The 18,242-nt window shown below is 57.7% G+C and overlaps 1 protein-coding gene across 2 annotated transcripts; it reads right to left on the reverse strand.

The window, feature by feature from the left end:
* Window positions 1-8,565: 8,565 nt before the first annotated feature.
* On the reverse strand, window positions 8,566-14,699 carry LOC136057449 (nuclear receptor subfamily 2 group F member 1-A-like). Of its 2 annotated transcripts, XM_065750175.1 has the most exons (4): window positions 14,385-14,699; window positions 13,046-13,075; window positions 10,345-10,893; window positions 8,566-8,840 (listed from the first exon to the last, which is right to left on the reverse strand). In XM_065750175.1, the coding sequence occupies exons 1-4, from the start codon at window positions 14,686-14,688 to the stop codon at window positions 8,566-8,568; spliced, it is 1,158 nt and encodes a 385-aa protein (XP_065606247.1). In that variant the 5' UTR covers window positions 14,689-14,699. The 2 variants fall into 2 exon arrangements, with proteins under 2 accessions (XP_065606247.1, XP_065606248.1); XM_065750176.1 differs by lacking the exon at window positions 13,046-13,075 and having other exon boundaries at window positions 10,345-10,872.
* Window positions 14,700-18,242: the final 3,543 nt, after the last annotated feature.

Consider the following 18,242-nt stretch of genomic DNA (forward strand, 5'->3'; position numbering starts at 1 on the left):
ACCCCATCCATCCCACATATCCCTGAGACCCCACTCCATATACCCCATATATCCCATATACCCCATATATCCCATATATCCCATATATCCCATATACCCCATATATCCCATATATCCCTTATATCCCATATACCCCATATACCCCATATATCCCATATATCCCATATACCCCATAAATCCCATATATCCCATATACCCCATATATCCCATATACCCCATATACCCCATATATCCCATATATCCCTTATATCCCATATACCCCATATACCCCATATATCCCATATACCCCATATACCCCATATATCCCATATACCCCATAAATCCCATATATCCCATATACCCCATATACCCCATATATCCCATATACCCCATATATCCCATATACCCCATATACCCCATATATCCCATATACCCCATATATCCCATATACCCCTTATATCCCATATACCCCATATACCCCATATATCCTATATATCCCATATACCCCATATGCCCCATATACCCCATATATCCCATATACCCCATATATCCCATATACCCCATATACCCCATATACCCCATATATCCCATATACCCCATATATCCCTTATATCCCATATACCCCATATACCCCATATATCCCATATATCCCATATACCCCATATGCCCCATATACCCCATATACCCCATATACCCCATATATCCCATATACCCCATATACCCCATATATCCCATATATCCCGTATACCCCGTATACCCCATATATCCCATATACCCCATATATCCCATATACCCCATATACCCCATATATCCCATATATCCCATATACCCCATATACCCCATATACCCCATATATCCTATATATCCCATATACCCCGTATACCCCATATATCCCATATACCCCATATACCCCATATATCCCATATACCCCATATACCCCATATACCCCATATATCCCATATACCCCATATATCCCTTATATCCCATATACCCCATATACCCCATATATCCCATATATCCCATATACCCCATATGCCCCATATACCCCATATACCCCATATACCCCATATATCCCATATACCCCATATACCCCATATATCCCATATATCCCGTATACCCCGTATACCCCATATATCCCATATACCCCATATATCCCATATACCCCATATACCCCATATATCCCATATATCCCATATACCCCATATACCCCATATACCCCATAGACTCCTACCCATAAATCCCACATATCCCATATACCCCACCACACCCATCCCATATACCCCAGGGACCCCTCCCCACCCATCTCACCCCATGTATATAACACACACATCCACTGTTGGCCCCACGGGTGTTCATACAATAATTGGGGCGACACAAACGCAGTCTGTGCAAATATGGACAATAACTGAGTGGGGGATTTTCCCACTTCGTGATTCTGGGGACCCCACATGGACCCCCTACGGTGCAAATGGATCCAACTGTGTCCAGAATTGTATCTGATCCAAGCTATCTAATCTGTCTGTCTGTCTGTCTATACATCCAGCTATCTATCTATCCATCCATCCATCTGCATCTGTTTGTCTGTATCTGTCCGTCCATCCATCCATCCGTCTCTCAACCCCTCCCGCCCCCCTCCCTCCATCCCTCATCCCTCCCCCATCCCTCCATCTCTCCATCTCTGCATCCCTCCTCCATCCCTCCCTGCATCCCTCCCCCATCCCTCCATCTCTCCATCTCTGCATCCCTCCTCCATCCCTCCCCCATCCCTCCCTGCATCCCTCCCCATCTCTCCATCTCTCCATCCCTCCCTCCCTTCCCCATCCCTCCATCCCTCCATCTCTCCATCCCTCCTCCATCCCTCCCTGCATCCCTCCCCCATCCCTCCATCCCTCCATCCCTCCATCCCTCCATCCCTCCTCCATCCCTCCTCCATCCCTCCTCCATCCCTCCATCTCTCCATCTCTCCATCCCTCCATCCCTCCTCCATCCCTCCATCTCTCCATCCCTCCATCTCTCCATCCCTCCATCCCTCCCCTACCCATCCCTCCCCCCCCCGCAGATAAGCCGCTATCTCTCCAGCCCATGCCTCCCCCCACCCCTCCATTTCTGCCCCCATCTCTCATAACCCGAGGGGCACTGCGGACCCCCCCCACCCCTCCCGTGCTCGGAGGTCCCGAGCATGCGCAGTGCGGTCTCGGGGCCGGGCTCCGCTCCGCATCGCGCTCGGGTTTCTTTCAGCTCCTTTTGTTCTGTGTCATTTCGCTCCGTTTTGGGAACGGAGTGAAGAGATGGATTTGGGTCCGCTGGATTTCAGTGGGGGCTGGCGGGACTTAGGGGGGGGGAGGGGCTGGAGGGGGAGGGGCTGAGGGGGGGGAGGGGGCTGAGGGACTGCTCTCCCCTCCCAGAGCAGCACCCGTTATACTAATTAACCAAATTGCCCCAATTATGTCCGTGTCCAGGTGCCCCCCCTCAAGGTGGGATCAGCATTGGAGTGGGGGACAAATCCGGATGAGGGGGGGCACCCGGGGGGGGGGGTGATGAGGGCGGGCGGGGAATCACCAATAGGGAATAACGGGGAAGGAGTGGGGTGCTGTTGATTCAGTGGGGGTACCCGTGGGGCTCGGGGATGGGTCAGTGTGGGGAGTGCCGGGGGGGGGGGAATCACTGATGGGGAATAGCGGGGAATGAGTGGGGCTGGGGCCAGGAGGTGTCTCCCTGCCTTGCTGCACTCCAAATTCTTGTCCATCTGTAATGGGTCCCCCCAAAAAGGGTTTGGAGTTCATTCTGGGGGATCAGCACGGAGATGTGCCGGGGGGGGCTATGGGGAAACTTTACCCAATGGGGGAAACTGAGGCGCGGAGGTGGGCACCACCACCCATCCCCCCCCACTTCCCAAACCCATCGCCCTCATCCCATCCGGGGACTCCCAGAAGTGCGACCCCGACCCCTCAGGGGCTTTGAGCCCCCCCCGGCCCCGTTTGGCCCCACGGTTGACCCCCCCCCGCCCCCCCCCCCCCCCCTCACCGCAGCCGTTTCAGTTCCCAGCTTCGTTTTCCAGCGGATTTCTCCCCCAGCAGCCGTGCCCCCCCCAGCGACGTCAGGGGAGAAGTGAGGAGTGAGACACCCTTGGGAACGACGAGGAGTTATCAGCCCTTCCTGCTCTTACCCCCCCCAGCCCCCCCAGCACCCCCTTCCGACTTAACTGGATCAGAATGACACAAAATAAAATAAAACAAAAAAGGAGGAATGGATGAAAACCCAAAAACCCCGAAAGTGGGGAGGGAAGGAGGGAGGGGGGGATGGAGGGAAGGGGGGAAGGAGGGAAGGAGGGGGGATGGAGGGAAGGAAGGAGGGGGGGAAGGAGGGAAGGGGGGGATGGAGGGAAGTAGGGAGGGGGGGATGGGGGAAGGGGGGAGGGGGGGATGGGGGGAAGGGGGGAGGGGGGATGGAGGGAATGGGGGGAGTGGAGGGAAGGAGGGATGGGGGGAAGGGGGGAGAGGGGGACTTAGGGAAGGCAGAGCTGTGCTCTCAGCTCCGATTGGGCTCTGGATCCGTCCTCCTGGTGCGGTGCTGTGGCTGTGCCTCAGTTTCCCCTCCGCGGGCACTGCATGAGGAGCTCTCCCCGTGCCCCGACCCCCCCGGCCCCCCCGGCCCGATGCCGTCCCTCGCCCCCACGACCCCGCTCTTCAGGCTGACAGGTTGACGGATGGCGGCTCCCTCTGATGGACGATGTCCTTTCGCCGAGGGCCGGGCGGCCGAGGCCTCGGGGCAGCGCGGGGCCGCGGGGGGGGCACGGACGGAGATCTGTCAACCTTTGAGCCCCGGGGGTGGGCAGGGAGAAAGCGCCCGGTCTGTCGGCAGTGATTTATACGCGATGGCTGTGATTAAATTGGCCTTAGCTAATGATAACTAACTAGTCAGGGGCTGACCTTTCCCTGACGGCAGCGGGGGGGGGAGGGGGGGGAGCCACGCCGCTGCGGGTGTCCTAACGGAGATGTTTGGATGTTTCTTCAGCCCGAGACAACACTTCTTCTTTTTGTCCCTCTCTTTTATTATTTATTTTTCTCTTAGGAGTGGTTTCCCGGCCCCCCCCATGTGCCTGGAGCTGTAGGGTGAGGGGTCTCATCGCCCACCCCCCATGTCCCAGCCCCATGGCTGCCCCCAGGTGCCGCTGGGATGAGCCCGACCCCATAGTGTGGGGCTGATGTCCTTCAGTTGGGGGATGTGGAGTGTGACTGCAGTGGGAAGCACTGGGGAAGGTTAATGGGGACCTGCAGTTGTGCACGGGTGCTCTCAAGCCTCAAATGTCCTGGCTTTCCATGAATGCCATGGGGTCCATCTACCCGCACATCCACGCATCCCTCTATGCATCTATCCTGCATACACACCCACTCATCCCATCCCATCCCATCCCATCCCATCCCATCCCATCCCATCCCATCCCATCCCATCCCATCCCATCCCATCCCATCCCATCCCATCCCACCCCACCCCACCCCACCCCACCCCATCCCTCCCTCCCTCCCTCCCTCCCTTCCTCCCTCCCTCCATTCATCCACACCACTGCCCACCGTGTGTGGGGTGCTGCCATGGGGATGGCATGGGGTGGAGGAGCTGGGAAGAGATCCAAGTGGGGGGGCTGGGAGGAGGGACCCTCAGGATGGGGCGTTTTGATGCCATTCCGCTCAGTGTTCCCTATCCCAAGTGATGACACCCAGCATCCCCAACGAGGACACCCCACTGTCCCCACGTCCCCAGTGAGGATACCCACACTTCGTGTCCCCACAGATGAACTCAATGTCCTCTTGTCCCCAGTGATGACCCCCCGATGTAAATCCACATCTCCACCGAGGACACCCCGATGTCCCCATGCCCCCAGGTCCCCATATCCTCGGTGATGCGATGACGCCCCCGCTGAAGACACCCAGTGTCCCCATGTCCCCAGCAAGGACACCCCACATCCATGGGTTGCTCCCATCGCAGCCCGCATCACCATCCCATCCCGGGGTCCCCGTGTCCTCTTCCATCATCCTGGTGTCCTCGTGGGGGAGGGGTCAGGTGGCCCGGTGCCCCCGCAGTGGCTCTGTCCCTGCAGTGTCGCGTGGTCCCCGCATCCCTTTCCAGTAAGTCCCCCACAGCAGCAATCACTTCATCACTGCGAAGTCAGTTGATTTCCGCGTTAATTAATGAGCGCTTACGGGAAGGGCTGCGCTTCCACGGATGACGGAGCGTGGCTGGGACCTCCCGTGGGGAGCAGTGTGCCCAGTGGGGCACAGAGCCTAATGAGGCGCCCTGCTAATGAGGAGCGTGGCAATGGGGCTGAGGTGGTGGGGGGGCTAATTCAGTTCAGCGGGGGAAACTGAGGCACAGAGGTGGGATGAGTACGTCTCTCAATGATCCCAAAGGGACGGGGCTGTGGGATCCCCTGCTCATCCCCTCTGGATGCAGAAATGAGGTCACATGGGTTAAAGGGAGGAGATCCTTAATGCCCCCAGTGTAGGACAGTTTCCCCTTGGGATGACCCTTCAGCCATAGGGGGTGGTGACACGCAGCGGTGTAAGAGCCCCACAGATGTGGGCTGGAGTTCAGGGGTTGCGTTGGTGACCCCACAAGTAATAGGATTGGATGGGAAAAGGGATGGGATTGGAATCGAGTGGGATTGGATGGAATTGGGATGGGGGTGGGGATTGTGTTGGGATGGGGATAGAATGAGATGTGGATTGGGACGGGGTGGATCCGGATGGGGTGAGATGGGGTTGGGGTGGGTTGGATTGGGATGGGATGGGATGGGGATTGGGATGGGGATATGATGAAGATAGGATGGGATGGGATGGGATAGAGATGGGGTTGGTTTGGGGATGGGATGGACTGGGATTGGGATGGAGTTGGGGTCAAGAATAGCAATAGGAGTGGGAAAGGGATGAGGATGGGCACAAGGATAACAAGGGTTGGGGCAGGGCAGGGGACGGAGCTCCCAGCTCCCAGGACAGCAGCAGCGAGGAATGGCTGCACCCCACAGCAGGAACTCCTGGGGGGTGCCGTCCTCGTGGAGCACCCTGCCCGTAAATCCCCAGCACCCGCCTGCCAACCTCTGCTGCCTTAATGCCAGCGCTGTAAATTAGCTCGGGCTCCGAGGCGACCCTGATGAGTTCTGCACGGGAGCTGAGAGCCGGGGGTGGGGGGAAGGGGGTGGGTGACCCCATCCCAGTACTGCCTCAGTTTCCCCACTGCCAGGAGCACAGCTCCAGGGACAGTGTGGCTCTGTGCTCAGCTCCCAGATGAGCCCTCACCCCACAAAGCCCCTCTGCCACCCCACAGCAGCCCCAGGGGGATGTCACCCCCCCCCCACAGACATCCCCCTCCTCCCCCCACCCCAAAGGCAGGGACAGCTGCAGGGTGCAGGAGGTTATGGAGCAGCCCCCCCTGCACAGCACCCACTGTGGGCTGCAAACGTACCCCCAGTGACAGAGCCACGTCTGAGCTGCACCACGTGCACACGCACCTGCACCCACAGACACACGTGAAAGTGCACACGCACCTGCACGCACACATGCATGCACACCTGCAAGCATGCAGAAGTATGCACACTTGTGGACATGCATGCACACACACCTGCACGTGGGCGTGCACGTGGATGTAACCCACTGCCCCCATTTTTTAGGGCCATCCCATCACTGCAGGGGGTTCATCTGCACGTGAATGGGTGCGTGTGTGAGCACGCGTGGGTCTGTATGCGTGTGTGCACGCACACGGGCATGCATGGATGTGTATGAATGTGCGCACGCACGCGAGGAGTGGGGTGGGGGACGGCTGTGCCATGGCCAAGCGTGCCCCGTGCCCAGGGTGCAACTTAACGTTTGATCCACGTGCAAGGACAGCGCTGGCTCAGCAGGAGTGGTGCTGGCTGCAGCAGAAGCAGCACTGGGGGCACCAGGGCCGGCATTAGGTGCGTGCGTGGGGACACACGAGGGCCGTGGGCAGTGCTGTTTGCGGCAGGGCCGGCACTCACGGACAGCACTGAGCGCAGCGGGGCGTGCAGAGGGATTCAGAACGGACCGAGGACGGCGTTGGGTGCTCGAGGTGTGCGGCAGACGCACACGGCGCTGCAGCAGTGAGCCAGGGCGGCGGTAGGAGCGCACGGAGGCAGCGATGCCCCTGAGCTGCAGTGCGGCCGATGCAGAACGCAGTGATTCCCCCCCGGGCCTTTCCCGGCCCGTCCTCGGGTGCAGCCCCGTGAGTGCTCCGTGCGTCGCTCACCCCCGCGGGGTTTGTTTCAAATATCTCCCACTGCCGATAGTGACGTGGGCGGGGAGGGGGGGGGGTCACGGCGCGGTGGCCTTTGCTTTGAAAAGGCCACTTTTGACTTTTCTCTAATGGGCTTTGAAACGTCCCTAATAAAACATCGGTGATCCAGCGCCGCTGCGGCCGCTGGGATGGGGGCGGGGAAACACCGGGAGCAGACTGGGGGGCAGACTGGGGTCGGGCTGGGGTGTACTGGGATGAGGTGGGGGACGTATTAGGATCAAACTGGGGGTAAACTGGGATGAGATGGGGGAAACATTGGGGTCAGACTGGGAAAAATACTGGCATTGGACTGGGGTACACTGGGACCAAGACTGGGGAAACACGAGGATCAAAGTGGGGGGGCATACGGAGGTTAAACTGAGGGCATACTGGGATTGTACTGGGAATATCCTGAGATGGGATGGAGGAAACACTGGGACCGGACTGGGAGACAGACTGCTGTTGGACTGACGTATACTGGATGAGACTGGGGATACACTGGGATCAAAGTGGGAGACATGCTGTGGTCAAACTGGAGGGCATACTGGGATTGTGCTGTGGGTATACTGGGATGAGAGAGGGGAAATGCTGGGGGCAGAATTGGGGCTGGACTGGAACGAGACTGGGAGTGTACTGAGAGAAGAGTGGGGTTGCAGTGGGATGAAATCAAGGGGCAGTAATTGGGTCAGGAGTGGGCAATGCTGGGATCAGACTGAGGGTATACTGGGATAAGATGGGGGACATACTGGGATGAGATGGGAGTATATTGGGATGAGAAGGGGAAAGCACTGGGACCAGATTGGGAGACATATTGTGGTCAGGCTAGGAGACATACTGGGTTGGTACTGGGGTATACTGGGGTCAGATTGGGGCGGCATCAGAAGCAGCCCACAAAATCTGACGGGAGTACGGTGGTGGACAATGGGATCATACTGGGAGCATACTGGGATCAGGAGACAACTGTACTGGGGAGGATGGGACTGTGCTGGGACCACACCGGGGGGCTGCAATGGGATCATACTGTGGGCATACTGGGATCAGGAGACAGCTGTACTGGGGAGGGTGGAGCCATACTGGGACGGGAGATGGAGTCTGGGCCATTAACTACAACACACGCAAAGAGGGAGAGGACTGAGGACACAATATAGGATTTATTTTTTATAAATAATCCACACCTGTCCCTCTGCCCGACCCCACAGACCCTCCCCCACCCCCAAAACCTCACCCCAGAGCCCCCCAACCCAAACCCCCATCCCCCTCTCCCTCGACCCCACAGCTCCGAGCCCCAGCGCAGTACCCCCATCACTGCACGGGCACGTAGGGCCAGCAGAAGGCGGCCCCCGAGAGCAGCATGTCTCGGATGAGGGTCTCGATGGGGGTCTTCCCCACCAGGCGCACGAAGAAGAGCTGCTCGATGGCGGCGGCAGAGACGCGGCGCAGCGCGGGCAGACGGAGCAGCAGTCGCCCGAAGCGCCCGGGCCGCGCGGGGTGACAGCCGCGCTCGTATTCCTCCAGCGCGCACTGCGACCGCTCCTGCACGCTCTCCACCTGACCCGGGTCCGACAGCCCCATGGCGTCTGTGGGGTCGGGCTGTTCGGATTACCCCCCCCCCCTTCCCCCTCCCCTTTGTCCCTCCTGTCCCATTTCCGCACCGGGTGTGGGGAGAAAGCGGTGGGAATTGGGGTTTTCCTTCTGCTGCCCCCATTTAGCCCCGCCTCGTCTATCCCCACCCCATTAATCGTCATTCATCCCGTTTAGCTCAACCCCATCAATCCCCACTCACCCTGTTAATCCCCACCCCGTTTATCCCCATTCACCCCACCCCGCTGATTGCTACCCCACTAATCGCCACCCACCCCAATAATCCCCACCCACCCCAATAATTCCACCCCATTCACCCCCACCCCATCAATTTCCACCCACCCCGATAATCCCACCCCATTCACCCCCACCCCATCAATCCCCACCCACCCCAATAATCTCACCCCATTCACCTCCACCCCATCAATCCCCACCCACCCCAATATTCCCACCCCATTCACCCCCACCTCATTCACCCCCACCCCATCAATCCCCACCCACCCCAATAATCCCACCCCATTCACCCCCACCCCATCAATCCCCACTCACCCCAATAATCCCACCCCATTCACCCCCACCCCATCAATTTCCACCCACCCCAATAATCCCACCCCATTCACCCCCACCCCATCAATCCCCACTCACCCCAATAATCCCACCCCATTCACCCCCACCCCATCAATCCCCACTCACCCCAATAATCCCACCCCATTCACCCCCCCACCCCGTTAATCCCCACCACCCCATTCACTCACAGCCCATTCCCTCCCAGCCCCATAACCCTCATCTCCTCTAGCCCCACTCCTTTGGAACCACACCTCATAACCACACCCTACAAAGCCCCACCCATACCCTCCCAGCCCCATCTCCCCCATCCTAGAAGAACCCCACCCCATTTTTCCCCACCCAAACCACACCCCATAAAGCCCCGCCCGCTCCATTTAGTCCCACACATCCCCTGCCCTCCCATTCATCATTCCACTCCCATTCATCCTCCATCCCTTCATTCATTCCCCACCCATTTATTCCCCACCCCATTACTCCCACTCCCTTTATCCCCAACACACTGAAGCTCCACCCTATTAAGCGCCACCCACTTTATTTAGCCCCGCCCACTTTCTCAGTCCTTTCATTCATTCCCCGCCCATTCATTCCTTCATTCCACACCCATTCCTTAATCCCATTCCTTCACTCATCCATTCCCTGCCCATTCATTCCAAGCCCCATTATTCCAGCTCCCTTTAACCTCACCCCATCGAAACCCCACCCTATTAAGCCCCACCCACCCCACGGAGCCCCTCCCTCTCTTTCCCACTCCTTCGTTCATTCCCCACCCATTTATTCTCCACCCCCGTTATCCCCACCCCACTGAAACCCCACCCTATTCACCCCCACCCACCCCACTTTCCCCACCCACTTTTTCACAGCCCATTCGTTCATTCCCTCCCCAGCCCCCCTACCCCATAAATCCCACCCCCCCTTTAGACCCCTCCCCCTCACCGGGCGAGAAGAGCGCGGCGGCCTTCAGGCAGGCGTACTCGGCCGCGTCGACGCGCAGCGCCTTCAGCCGCTCCACCTGCTCCTGGAGGCCACGGATGTGCTCCATGAAGGCGACGACGCGCTCGGCACCCATGGGTGCGGCGTGCAGCCCGGCGGCGGCCAGCAGCGGCGCGGCGTGCAGCGGCATGGAGCACTGCGCGGCGCTGAGCACGAACAGCTCGCTCCATCCCGAGCGCAGCAAGGCCACCTGGTCCGACAGCTGCAAGTCCGGGAAGAACGGGACGCCCTTGGCCCATTCGATGGTGCTGAAGAGGAGGCGGGCGGCCAACTCGCAGATGCCGTCGATGCCCAGCACGCTGCTGGGCTGCGGGCACTGAGCACCGCAGCGCGGGGGGGGATAGGGCTCGGCGCGCAGCAGCAGTGAGATGAAGGTGCTCAGGGAGCCGGGACCTCCAAACGGGTCCCCCGGGGTCGGGGGGTACTGCCCCGCAGTGCTCAGAGTGGGAACCGTGCGGCCCCGCTGCACCGCTGTGGGGGGAAGAGGGGTCAGTGGTGGGGGAGAGGGGTTGTGACCCTCGGGGGTGGGAGAGTGGGGGGTTGCGGCGGTGGGATATGGGGCAATGTGACGGGAGTGGGGTGAAGAGATGAGAGTGAGGTGCACCCATGGGATGGGGTGCGAGCAGTGGGAATGGAGGCACCCATGGGATGGGGTGGGGTGATGAGAATGGGAATGGGAATGGGGGGCACCAATGGGATGAGGTAAAAAGAGGGGAATGGGGGGCACCCATGGGATGGGGTGGAGCAATGTGAATGGGGTACAGTGATAGGAGCTGTGTAGAACAATGAAAATGGGGTGAAGCAATGAGAATGAGGTGGGACAATGGGAACGGGGTGCACCGAAGAGAACTGGGAACAATTATGGGAATGGGGTGAAAAGAGGAATGGGGGGCACCGATGGGATGGGGTGTGGTGATGGAGATGGAGGGCACCGATGGGATGGGGTGTGGTGATGGGAGTGAGGTGGAGAACAGGGAAAGGGGTGAAAACATGGGGAGTACTGATGAGATGGGGTGCACTGATGGGAATGGGGTGCTGTGGTGGGAATGGGGTGCTGTGGTGGGATGGAAAGGGGCAAGGGGAGGGGGTACCTCGACAGGAATGAGGTGTAACAAAGCCTGGAGTGCACTGATGGCAGTGGGATGAAACAATGGGATGGGGCGCAGCACTGGGAATAGGACAGCGATGAGATGGAGCACCAAGGGCTGCAGGGAGGGCACACCCCACACAGGGAGCCCCGGGGGGTTCCAGAAACCCCATGTAGCATTTGGGGTCTCCTCCTTCTTGTGAGGATGCTGTGCTAATGGGGTCCTGCGGGTGACACCAGGAGTAACCCCCATAGTGACAGCAGCCGATGGGGAGGGGGCGGCACAGGAGCATCCCTCTGCCCCTGAGGATTCAAACCACAATGGGGGGGGGGCATGCACCTCCTCATCACCCCCCCACCACTCCCCACTGTGGGGCCAGGCCCTGGCATCATTCCCATGGGCACCTCCACTCCACCCAGCCCTCAGGGTGCAGACCCGCCAGCGCTCCGATTCCCACTGCGGCACCAAAAATCCTAAATCCGTTCTGCGTCCGCCCAAATCCCCACTGCATCACTAAGAACCCCAAACCCAATTTGAATCGCCCCACATCAGCACCAACAAACCCAACCCCCTTTTGCATCACCCCATATCCGTGCTGCAGCACCAAAAATCCCAGATCCCCTTTGCAGTCAGTTTTTGCCCTTTTTTTTTTACGTGGGAAAAATAAAAGCAAGAATTAGGGTCAGGCTTGAGCTCATATATGGAGCAAGCTGCTGCAGTGCAAAGGGGGACAGTGCCCTCACCCTAAAAATCAGAGAAAAAATCCCATATGGAATAAGTGCCCAATGCTGCACGACTTCAAGTGACCCCCATCCATCCCAGTGCTGGTGGCACCGTGTGGGGGCAAAATCCCCACCGATCTAAACCCCAAAGAGCTCAAACTCCAATGATCCCAAACCCCAAAGAGTCCAAACACCAAAAAGCCCTAATCCAAATCCCAAAGAAAATGCCCAAACCCGGAAGAAAGAACTTGAAACTCAACATCCCCAAGTCCCAAAGAAAGAATTCAAATAGTAGTGACCCCAAATCCTAAAAAAGTGTCAAAGCACCCACAACCCTAAACCCAGTGACCCCAAACCCCAAAGAAAGAGTCCAAACCCCAAAGATCCCAAACTCCAAAGAGCCCAAACCCAACAAACCCAAAGTATGATCCCAAATCCCAACAACCTCAAATCCCAAAGAAAGAGCTCAAGCCCCGATGATCTCAAACCCCAAAGAGTCCAAACCCCCCAAACCCCAAACCCAAACTCCAAACAGCCCAAACCCAGCGACCCCAAAGAGCTCCAAACCCAAAGTAAAAATTCAAACCCCACTGAACCTCACCCCAAATCCTAAAGAAAGAACTCAAACCCCAAAGAGTCCAAATCCAGTGACCACAAATCCCAAAGTGCCCTAACCCCAATAAGCCCAGACCCCAAAGTTCAAACCCCACAGATGCCAAAACCTAAAGAGCTCCAACCCCAAAGAGTCCGTGTCCCAGTGACCCCAAACCCAATCACTGCTGCAATATTCCCCGTTACTTTTCACCATTCCCATTTGCCATTATTTTCTGTAATTCCTCATTTTTTCCCCCAATATTTTCCGAACTTCTTTTCCCCCAATTTTGTCCCATTCCCTCACTTCCTATTATTTCCCCCAATTCCCCCATTCCCAAGCACTTCCCCCAAATCCCTCATTTCCCATTATTTCCCCCAATTCCCCCATTCCCAGTCACTTCCTCCAGTTCCCCCAATTCCCACTATTTCCCCAAATTCCCGCTCTTTTTCCCAATCCCCCCCATACCCCAATTTCTGCCAATTCCCATAATTCCCCCTATTTCTCACAATTCCCCCCCTCCCCCCATTTCTCCCCATTTCCCCTATTTCCCTTAATCCCCCCAGCTTCTCCCAATTAATATCCCCATTTCTCCCGACCCCCCATCGCACCCCATTTCTCCCCACCCCCCCCTCCTGTTCTCTCCAGGGAAACGTTTAACACTTCGGGTTCTGGAGTGATCCCTTTTGGGGTCAGTGGACGCTGAAGGACAAATTCCCATCTCCCTCAGTTACAGCACGGTGGTTAATTAGGGTACAATGCCACACCCTCCCCCCACCCCCAGACCCCCAAAGCCAAATTCCTCCTCTTTCAGGGGTTGTGTTCCCCGTCGTTCCCTCTCTATGGCCGTGTCCCTGCTCTGCCCCCATTGGCCCCACACACCGACCCCACAGAATCCAGAGCGTGAAGGAGGCCCTGGGATTTGGGACTGGGACATTCCGACCCCGCATCAATGGGGCCGGGGAATGAGGAGCAGAGGGGATGAGGGGGGGGATGGTGGGGAAGGAGCAAGGACTTCTCTTTGCTTTTCTCTTTCCTCTTTTCCTCCCCACCCCATCACTTCCCATCACTTTCCTGCTTTTCCTTTCCCCTTCTCCCCTCTCCACTCTTCTCTCTCTCCCCACTTTTCCATCACTCCCCACGTTTTCCCACCTCTCTCTCCCCTTTTACCCCCCCACCTTCACTGCACGTTCCCTCCTTCCCCTTTTCCCCAGACCCCACATCCCACCTTCCCCGTGCTCTCCATTACCCCACATGCCACCTTCCCTTTACCCCCTTACTCCCACCTCACCCCACCCCACCCCGCGCTTTCCCTTTGCCCTCCATAACCTCTCACCTCATCTTCCTCGTGCCCCCATCACCCCATAGCCCACCTCCTCTTTGCCCCCTTACTCCCTCCCCCACCGCACCTTCCCCTTGTCCCCCACTTACCCCTCCATGACTCCCCTCACCCTCCACCTTCCCCACGCGCCCCCTTTCCCCTCCTACCCCCTCACGACCCCCCAAGCCCGCACCCCCCTTGCCCCCCACGACCTCCCATCCCACACACCTTCCCGGTGCTCCCTCCCGACCCCCCCGCACCTTCCCGGCGCATCCCCACCCGCAGGCACTTGCGCAGCCGGCAGTACTGGCACTGGTTGCGGTGGGGCTGATCCACGGGGCAGTCGCGGCCCCCCCGGCAGCTGTACCGCAGATTGCGGCGCACGGAGCGCTTGAAGAAGCTCTTGCAGCCCTCGCACGTGCGCTGCCCGTAGTGCCGCCCGCTCGCCCGGTCCCCGCACACCACGCACTCCCCGCCCCCCCCCGGAGCCCCTTTGTCCGACGGTTTGGGAGCGTCCGGGGGGGGCTGAGTGGGCTCCGGCCACGGCCCGGCGGTCAAAGCCATAGCGGGGAACGTGCGGGGGGAGTGGGGAGCGAGGAGTGGGGTGGGGAGGGGGGAGAGGGGCAATACTGGGGGGGTGAGGGAGAATGGGAAGAGTCGGGAGGGCAGAGGGAAAGAGGTCTGGGATGGACGGAGAGGAGATTTGGGGTGGGGGAGAGGGGAGAAGAGGGATGTGGCAGAAACGAGCTCCGGGAATAGGGAATGGGCAGAGCCGCTGTGGGATTGGGGAACGCCCGGAACGGGGATCGGGAGCTCCGGGATGGAAAGAGAAGGAAACCGAGAACGGGGGTCGGGGATCCAAGGTGAGAGAAGGGAGCAGCGGGAATGGGGATCGGGAGCTCCGGGATGGAGATAGCCCGAGCTGGAGAACGGGGAAGCGAGGGATGGGAGAGCGGAGAAGCGCGTGGGGCTGGAGGGGCTGGGGATGGGGGAGCGGAGGTCCGCGATGCAGAAGGGATGGAGCGTCGGGAAGGGGGAAAGAGCCCCGGGATGGAGAAGGGGGCTCCGGGCTGGAAGGGCGGGGATGGGGGGACAAGAGGTCCGGTGTGCGGAAGGGAGGAACGGAATGGGAGAGGCGGGGAGGGGCCGCGGAGGGAGGAGGGGACGAGCGGAGGAGTGCGGTGCGGACGGAGGGATGGGGACGGAGCGACGGAGGAGGAGGAGGGAGTAAAGTTCGTTCTCCTCCCCGAGGGCCGCCCGGGGCGTGGGGTGGGTCCCGGCGCCGGGGGCGGCTCCACGGGGGTGGGGTGGGAGGTGGGTGTCGTCAGAAGAAACGGTCAGAGTCGTGACTTTTACTCTTCTCTGGGTCTGCAGAGTTTTTTCCATTTGTACACTGCATCCGCGTGGCCAGTGCGTGATACAGAGCCCAAGCGGAGCACCTGCCTGCAGAACAGAATAAAGATCCTGACAACTGAAGCAGGTATTTGGAGACAGCGATGTTGCAGCTCAGACAGAACTGAGGAGGCCCAAATTATTTGGGGTCTGGCTTATGCTTAGCTGGCCTTATGCAATAGTATCCCAGAGAAGCATAGGGTCTCTGAAATAGAGCGAGAGGGACAGTCTTCTAGCTGACAAACAGGCTCTCCAGTCCAATGTAGACACCCTCCAGTCCGAGCGAGACATCCTCCTGTCTGAACGGGACTCCTTCAGAACTGAGCGAGGTGCCCACCAGCCACAACAGCCCCTGCCCCCCAGCCAGGGGGGGGAGAGGGATAATAGAGTGTACTGGACTGTGTGGATTCGATGGCCTGGCACATCACAAAAATACAAGGCACTGGTGGACACTGGTGCACAGTGCACTCTAATGCCCTCGAGTCAGCAAGGGACAGAATTCATCTCTATGTGTGGGGTGACTGGGGGTTCCCAAGAGCTGGCCATGCTGGAGGCTGAAATACACCTCACTGGCAAAGAGTGGCACAACCATCCTATTGTGACTGGCCCAGGGGCTCCACGTGTAGGTGGTATTGATTAGCTCAAAAAGGGATATTTTAAGGATCCAAAGGGTATCGAAGGGCTTTTGGAATAGCTGCTGTGGTCTCAGACAACATTCAGCAGCTGTCTGCTTTTCCTGGCCTGTCAGAAGATCCGTCTGTTGTGGGGTTGCTCCAGGTGGAGGAGCAACAGGTACCGACTGCTACAGAAACAGTGCACAGACGGCAGTACCGCACCAACAGGGATCCCTTGCTGCCCATTCATAACTTGTTTCTTCAGCTACAGAGCCAGGGAGTGACCAGCAAAACTCACTGATAGTTATGACCTGTCTCAGAAGAGGAGAACCACGTTCCCCAGAGCACTGTGTGTTGCTTTGATTTTTACGTTTTTCTGCTCAGAGGGAAAGATAAAAACTGCTTGCATGTCACGAGACGCTCTCTTTCATAGTTTCATAGGTATGTCACTGGTTTGTGGGACAGTTTGACCCGGTACCGTGACAATTGAGGCAGGGGACCCACGGGCCCACACCCCGGGGAAGGGGAAAAGGGAAAAAGAAGAAGGGAGATGGGCCTAAGAACAAAGCGGCAATGATCTGAGTTGGAAAGCTAATTTACTAAATAAGATATCAGAAAGGAAAAAAAATAACACAATATAATATAATATAATTGGAACTGAGGCAAATGAATCAAATAAAATGAGCGAGAGAGAGGGAGAGTGTTCGATAAACCGAAGGCCTTACGCTAACGCTGAAGGTGGATGACTGCAACAAACACCCACTGCCGAGCTCGGTCCTGAAGGGAAGAGAGAGTCCCGTGACCGCAGACAGATTTTATCTTTCCCTCTGGGCGGAAATATGTAAAAATGCAAAGCATCGCAAAGTCCTCAGGGGAATGTAGTCCTTCTCTTCTGTGACAGGTACACCCAGAACTATCGATGATCCACAGAGCTGGAGCATTGACTCCTTAACTCCCAATACACCACATGATGTTATGATGTGGAATATCAGCAACACAACAAAAATCATAAAACCATAACAAGGTACACAAGGTTGGAAAGGAGCTACAAGATCATCTAGTCCAACAGCCTCCTATCACCATCCCTACCCACTGAACTACTCAATCCAATCCCTCAGCACCTCATCTAAACACTCTTGAACAGCGCTAGGGATGGTGCCCCCACCCCCTCCCTAGGCAGGCCATCCCAGGGCCTGACCACTCCTTCAGAGACAAAATATTTCCTCAAATCTAATCTAAATATTACCCCGCGCAACTTGTGGCCATTCCCTCTCGTCCTGTCGTTATTTATCAGGGAGAAGAGGCCCACCCCCTCCTCACCACAACCCCCCTTCAGGAAGTGGCAGAGTGCAGTAAGGTCTCCTCTGAGCCTCCTCTTCTCCACCCCAACCCATCCCAGCTCCCTCAGCCGCTCCTCATTGTGCTCCAGACCCCTCCCCAGTTTTGCTGCCCTTCTCTGAACACGCTCCAGGGCCTCCATGTCCTTCTGGCAGTGAGGGGCCCAAAACTGAACGCAGCACTGGAGAGCTGAGTGCAGGGGATGCTCACCTCCCTGCTCCTGCTGGCTGCACTGTTTCTAATCCAGGCCAGGATGCCGTTGGCCTTCTTGGCCACCTGGGCACACTGCCGGCTCATGTTAAGCCGAGCATCAACCAACACCCCCAGGTCCTTTTCCTCTCTACATTCTTCAAGCCATTCTGCCCCTATAGCACTGCATGGGGTTATTGTGGCCACAGTGCAGCACCCGGCACTTGGTCTTATTGAACCTCATCCCATTGAGCTCAGCCCAGCTGTTCAGCCTATCCAAATCCCTCTGAAGGGCCTCCCTACCCTCAGGCAGATCAACACATCCTCCCAACTTGGTGTTATCTGCAAACTGACTGAGGGTACACTCAATCCCCTCGTCTAGGTCATCAATAAAGATATTAAACAAGATGGGCCCCCATACTGAACCGTGGGGGACACCACTCGTAACAGGACGCCAGCTGGACTTAACTCCATTAACTACTACCCTCTGGGCACGGCCCTCCAGCCAGTTCTGCACCCAGAGAAGAGTGAACCTGTCCACACCACGGGCTGCCAGTTTCCTCAGGAGAATACTGTGGGAGACCA

Source organism: Cyrtonyx montezumae, unplaced genomic scaffold (assembly GCF_038088225.1).
Source record: "Cyrtonyx montezumae isolate F1298 unplaced genomic scaffold, pur_monq_1.0 scaffold_66, whole genome shotgun sequence".
NCBI classification, from domain to species: Eukaryota; Metazoa; Chordata; class Aves; order Galliformes; family Odontophoridae; genus Cyrtonyx; species Cyrtonyx montezumae.

Excerpts from the sequence above, each read along its gene's own strand:
- LOC136057449 (XM_065750175.1), bottom strand. The coding sequence starts at position 14,688 with ATGGCTTTGACCGCCGGGCCGTGGCCGGAGCCCACTCAGCCCCCCCCG. Across the intron at positions 13,076-14,384 it reads GGTGGGGATGCGCCGGGAAG|TTCGGAAAATATTGGGGGAA; the intron begins GTGCGGGGGGGT and ends GGGGAAAAGAAG. Across the intron at positions 10,894-13,045 it reads ATTGGGGGAAAAAATGAGGA|TGACCCCTCTTCCCCCCACA; the intron begins ATTACAGAAAAT and ends CTCCCCCACCAC.